The 6,000-nt window shown below is 42.1% G+C and overlaps 1 protein-coding gene across 8 annotated transcripts in view; it reads right to left on the bottom strand.

Annotated features, from left to right (window-relative positions):
• PRP4K (pre-mRNA processing factor kinase PRP4K) overlaps window positions 1-4,210 on the bottom strand; it is a 34,971-nt gene extending 30,761 nt beyond the window's left edge. For all 8 annotated transcript variants that reach the window (XR_006529905.2, XR_011505247.1, XR_011505249.1 and 5 more), the window contains exon 1: window positions 3,989-4,210. Coding sequence is in view for 1 of the 8 variants with exons in the window: in XM_014839640.3 (XP_014695126.1) it covers window positions 3,989-4,125 (137 nt within the window). In the remaining 7 variants the exon portion in view is untranslated. The remainder of the gene's footprint in view (window positions 1-3,988) is intronic.
• Window positions 4,211-6,000: the final 1,790 nt, after the last annotated feature.

Here is a 6,000-nt window from a genome sequence, read left to right on the forward strand (position 1 = left end):
GGTACTTGTACGTGTTTCCCCTGCCCGGAATGCTTTCCCCAGGTGTATATATTGCTGGTTCCTTTGCCTACCTTAGGTCGTTGCTCAAACTACACTTTCTCAGTCAAGTTTTCCCGATCAATTCATTTTCAGCACAACCCCCAGTCTACCACACACAGATTCCCTTTCTCTGCTTAATTCTTCTCCAAAGTAACTGCCACTTCCTAGTATAATTCTTATCTGTCTCTCTATTATAACATAAGCCCTTGAGAGAGCAAAATTCTCACATTTTGTTCACCGTTCTATCCCTAAGGCCTAGAAGATTATCCAGCCTATAATAGGTACTCAATAATTATTTGTTGTGTCAAAAAAATGATTTTATATAAACAACATACAAAAGCTGTACTCATCAGACTAAAGCTGGTTTATCCTGGCTATACTATACTCTTAGCTCTTTAAAGCAAACATTTTGCTTTTGCTCAGTTACATCCCCAGTGCCTTACACAGTGCACAGACCCATTTGTTGAATGCAATAGCCCAAATGATTAAATTTAATCACTTCCCTCCCCAAGGAAAACCTGCTCTTTGGACCCTTTTCTAAGGCTTTCCATAGTTTACAAGTCTTGCAAGGAATTTCAAATCAAAATTCTTAAGAGATTACCCATAGAGGAAGTAACTGCCTTCAAAAGAAAATCTAGCTCCTAAAGCTTCTGAGAATCAGATCTTCATCATGACGTCCAGTGATATCGAACAGTTATTCCCACAAGTGACCCCAGTTTCTACTATAACTTAATGAATGTTATCTCAAGAAATAATGACTAGGTTATTTTATAATAACATAACCCAAATAATAAAAAATGCTACAAGCACCTTAGGGCCAATGAGGTTAACCTTAACAATCCTAGAGTTCTCCCACACTGGAGTTAAGCATATAGCAGAACTTCACCCTCCTCACTTGATCTCTCAAAGCAAATTTCATAGAAAATAACAAGTAAAGTCTGGGTAAACCAGGAAAACTTAAACTCAATGAATCAATGACATAACATATTACATATAATGAGCTTGTGCTAGGGCAGTTAACTTATATTCATTATCAACAACTTTCCTCTAAAGCTTTAGGGGAAGCTTTCTTGTTAAGAAAACCTAACAGTCGTCTCGGATAGTTCATATTAACAATAAATACAGCTATATAAATACCACATATATAAATTTACATTTTGCAATTTAACACTACACATTTAGCAGGTGTACGTCTATACCAACCTGTTCTACAACACGCTTGTCATAAAACAGTACTTATTGACAGCTGAGTAACACCACTCAAATCATATTATTTGGAAACAAAGCTGAATTCAAAGTGCAGACAACATGGGAGTGTTTAACAGTATTTATTCATTTGTTAAGTGCAATGTACAAGTTTTACCCTTCAAACAACCTAGATCTTGGGGCATGTGGCACAATGTAAATAGCCGTGGAACAACTTTAAAATAAAGTGACCAATTACTAACCACTAGTGTTGTTTTCACTTCCTCTTTCTCATATTTTTTTCAAAGAATATTCTTAATGACCTGTTATTTGGGAGGTATTCGATTTATGCTTCGATGACAGAGAATGGTGAGCAAAGTGAATGCCACTGCTCCTGTACAAGGAAAGTCATTAAGCTTGTTTCTCTGACAAATTAAACTACTTTAATAGAGAATTAACGTACATATAAAAATAAGAATGAATCCAAAAGACCAAGTGGTCTTAAACACCTCCACTCCCACTTTTTCAAAATCAGGTGTGAGAAATTAAGTTTCAAAGAATTAGAACTGCAACAAAAATGGACTTTTCTGAGATACTGGAAATAAATAAAAATGATTTCAAACCTTAAAGGCTATTTTTAAAAGGAGCCACAATGTACTGTGGGAGATCAGACAGCACAACAATTAAGAGCAGGGTTCTAGAGCCAGACTGCCTGAATTTGAGTCCTGAGCCTATCACTTAGTGTGATGTTGGGCAAGTTAATTTCCCTGTGCTTCAGTTTCATCATTTGTAAAGTACGGGAAATAACACTATCTACCTCCATAGGGTTGTTACAAGGATTAAACGAGTTAGTATTTGTCCAGCGCTTTCACCAGTACCTGGTACTTGGTAAGCGCAAGTAAGTCAACACATATAAAAATTTAAATATTTAAAACCATCAAAAAGGCTGAGCTAAAGAGACTGACAAATGTAAAAGCCAGTAAAAAACATTCAGGGAGCTTAAAAACTATTTTTTATATTTTTTCTAAATGTTCTAGTTTGAATAGATTCCATATAATTGTAAAGTATACTCAGTGTCCTCTAAAAAACTGTTTAGACACTATATTCCAGCATTCACTAACAGCAGCATGCATAGTACTTACTTTCATATCAAACTTATTTTCTTTGTTAAACATTTTCAAATAAGTGAAAGCAGGACACACATAGGCCAAATATTCCATTTACATCAAGTGTTCTGTGGGGAGGGGAGGCGGAATTAAAGACTATCTCAGAGTCATTCATATTAGAGACCTAAAAAATGTTATTTATCATTATTAAATTTAGTATTATTTGAATCTGTAAATAAAATATGGCCAAACCACTCCTCCAAACGAATCTGAACCGTCCCTGAAATAAAATAAATGGACATAACACGGTAGAACTTTAAACAGAGTACTAGAAAAATCAGCTGGATAGCATAAGATTTGTATTGTATTGGCACAAATACTGTAACTGTGCCACACTGCGATCTCGATGAGAAACAAAAGGAGGCAAAGTCTAGTTAAAACTTTAGAATTCGTTTGCTCTCTTCTATGTCAAATTGTGACGATAATAAAGCAGCTTTCAAAAGCCCTTAATGAAAAACAGTGTAATTCTGTCTAGCTGAGTAAATCAGATGACTGAGTCCAGACTGGACGCGCAGCAATGAGCGCCGGGCCGTCTGCTGGCCAACATTTGTCCTCTCTCTCTGTCCCAAGTTGCCGGGAGACTCCATCTACCTCTTTCCTAAGATGGCAGGAAACAAATCAGATAAGCTGGTGCAAAAAACGGTCGCTATAGGAACACTATTTTTAAAATCCATTGTCTCTTTTAGGTTGCGTTTTCCTAGCATAAAAACGAAAAACAAAATATTGCTGTTAGTTAAGCAATGGTTAGCCTTTGCAGCATATACAAATATGTTTTCACTCGGCCGCACCGATTCTTCTATTAGCTTAATTACGACATAAAGTGCCTGGGTTTGGAAGTAGCTAACAATTTCCACTACTTCTTCCACTCGTACTCCCAAAGCAGCGCTGCAAACTCAGGCCAAAAAGGCCAGGCCTCAAAACCAAAAGACTCGATCTTACTTCGCCTCAAGTTTGCAAGTTGGCAAATAAGCTGCCAACAGGGAGAAGGGAAACAGGATCGGAGGATGCTGGAGTAAACAGTCCAGGGATGGCAAGAAGTACCCGCTCGTCACAAACTACAGCTCTGGGACGGTCCGGGAGTGGCCCTGGCAGCACCCCTTCTCCTCTCTGCTTTCAGGTCCTGAAAGGGAAGCCAGGAGCAGGGCGACCGAGGGGACTGCATGCGGAGAAGCCTCGGGGCTGGCCCCGCGGCCACCACTGCCCCTCGGGTGCCGAGGCCGCCCAGGGCTGCGGCCAAGATGCTGCGCGGTCCCCGAGGGAGCAGAGACGGCGCGCCGCACCGCACCGCCGCGGCAGCCGCCTCGCGCGCGGGACCTGTAGAGGCCGCTCGCGCCCTCGCCTCCCAGGGCAACGCCGCGCGGAGGCCGCGACCGCCCTCCACCCAACAGCCGCGGCCTCCGCAAAGCGGAGCTCGAAGCTCGAAGGCCGCCCGCCGCGCCGCACGCCTCCCGTCCTACAGCGTCTCGCGCGGGGAAAGGCAAAGTTTGGCTCTCGCCGTTAGGCCCGAACTTTCCCGCCTGCCGCTGCAAGTCTCCGCCGTTTCCCACTCGGCAGTCCCCGGGCTCCGGCCTCCAGGACCACTCACGGAGACTACTTACTCGGGCTGTTCCCGCAGCGGCTGAGTCTCCGCGGCGGCCATCTTGAACTTCCTGACTCCTCGGCGGCGGTGGCGGCGGCTGCCCGGACGGTGGAAGCCAGTGGAAGCGGAGGAAGAGGGAGCGGAGCCGGCGCGCATGTGCTAACCGCGTAGGGAACCGTGGAGCTCTGAGTTCGCTCGAAGAATCCGGATATAAAAGTGCATCCGGGGACAGGGCGCGCGAGCGTCATGACGCAACTTCCGGGACGGGCGTGAGGAGCTGTAGGCGGTGCCTGTTAAGGGCTTAAAGGGGAGTGTCGGGTTTACATTGTGGTGCCTGTTAGAACCGAACGCTTGTCGCGGGTGGTGTTAGAACCGAACTTGGTGGAGAGGGGAGCGCAGGGAGTGGGAGTGGGAGTTGGGGTGGGGTGTCTTGTGTGAGGTTCTGAGAACTGATTTCAGTGTGGGGAAGTTGGGTAGAAGTTCCCAAACCACGGCGAACAGGATGCTTTTGCGTCTGGGCTGGGTTGGGGACCTGGTGAATGCCTCTTTACTGGCTGGATAACTCAATCTGAGGAGGCAGTAAGGGAAAGTTTGTACACAGGCGTTTTGAGAATACTGGAAAGTTTGGACTGTACCCAAAACGTAAATGTTTTTTAATACGGAACTATTATTGATACATTTATTTGAAACTTTTGAACTTTGCTTCAGCTTTTACTAAGCTCAGGGGTAACAATGCAGAAGTCATTAGGTTCGCTGATTCTGTAAATTGAATTTTTAAGTACTGTTTCTGGCCTGAATTAGTTTATATGATTTTGTTTTTCTGTAATAATGTGCTGTACAGAAATGGCATTAAATGAAATATTTTATGAGAAAACAATTACTGGCTCTTTGAGAGCTTTCAGCACTACATAGGTTTTCACATCCCTCTCTCTCTCTCTCAAAAAAAAAGTATCTTTGTCCATACCCTGGAATCTGAAAGCAGGGTGATGATCACTTTCATTCTTGAAATTAGCTCAGTTTGGGTTTGTCCTAGAAATTTGAGCTCGGAATATCTGAGTTTCTTATATATCTCTTTTATTTTCAGAAGGGAAGAGTTACAAATATTCTTACAGAATAGGTCCTTGGTTGGCTGAATCCTGAAAGGGTGAAAATCTAAGCATTTCCCTCTCGTGGACTATTAATATGGAACACTAAATTAATCCTTTGGATAATTACTGATTTTTGTGGATTCCCCCACCCCACCCCCATTGTAGTATTTCTTTATATGGTCCTTAATCATACTGTTTTCTTTGTGAAGGGTTTCTCTCTTTATCCTAACAATGAGAATTCAGGTATAATAACTTGGAAAACTTCTTTCAAAGGAAAAAGTTTTCAGAAATACGTTAAGAATGGTTTTTACTTTCAACTGTATATTTATTTCTGTAGTAATAGTGTGTAGGTAGGGATTTGAGAGTTCTAATCGTTCCTACCTCTAGATTCTCATATCTATATCTCTTTTCAAAGGTATTATGAATTCAGCCTCGTATTTACAGTTTATTCTCTGACCCCTCCTCATGAAGGCAAGGCCATGCGCCATAGTGTCAAGAATGGCTCAAATATGTTATTAAAATAACAAAAAATTAGATTATTTTAAAATAATTTTAAAATTAAAATAAATGAACAGCGTAGTACAAAACTATTACACATCTCTTCTTGGAAATAAGTGCAAACCTGTTTAAGAGATTTCATCTTGGATATAAAATAGAATAATATACGACAAAAGAAGCCTAGCAAACTGGCACTAAGGGGTAAGGTAACTTGCTTGTGATGACTTGGTTCCTAGGTGCCACCTAAAAGCTGCCTCCCAGGTCTGTGCTCCCCTTCTTACGCTGCCTCCCACAGGAACGTCATTTGTTCAGCACCCACTTAGTGAGCACCCGCCCACACAGGTCTTTGATATTCAAATATTTTTTGAGTAAAGGTAGTGGAAAGAGCACCGATTGGCACCCAGAAATACTTTGCTCTCTGAGTCCAGAGGCAGTGGTCTTTTCC

The sequence above is a fragment of the Equus asinus genome, chromosome 8 (assembly GCF_041296235.1).
Source record: "Equus asinus isolate D_3611 breed Donkey chromosome 8, EquAss-T2T_v2, whole genome shotgun sequence".
NCBI classification, from domain to species: domain Eukaryota; kingdom Metazoa; phylum Chordata; class Mammalia; order Perissodactyla; family Equidae; genus Equus; species Equus asinus.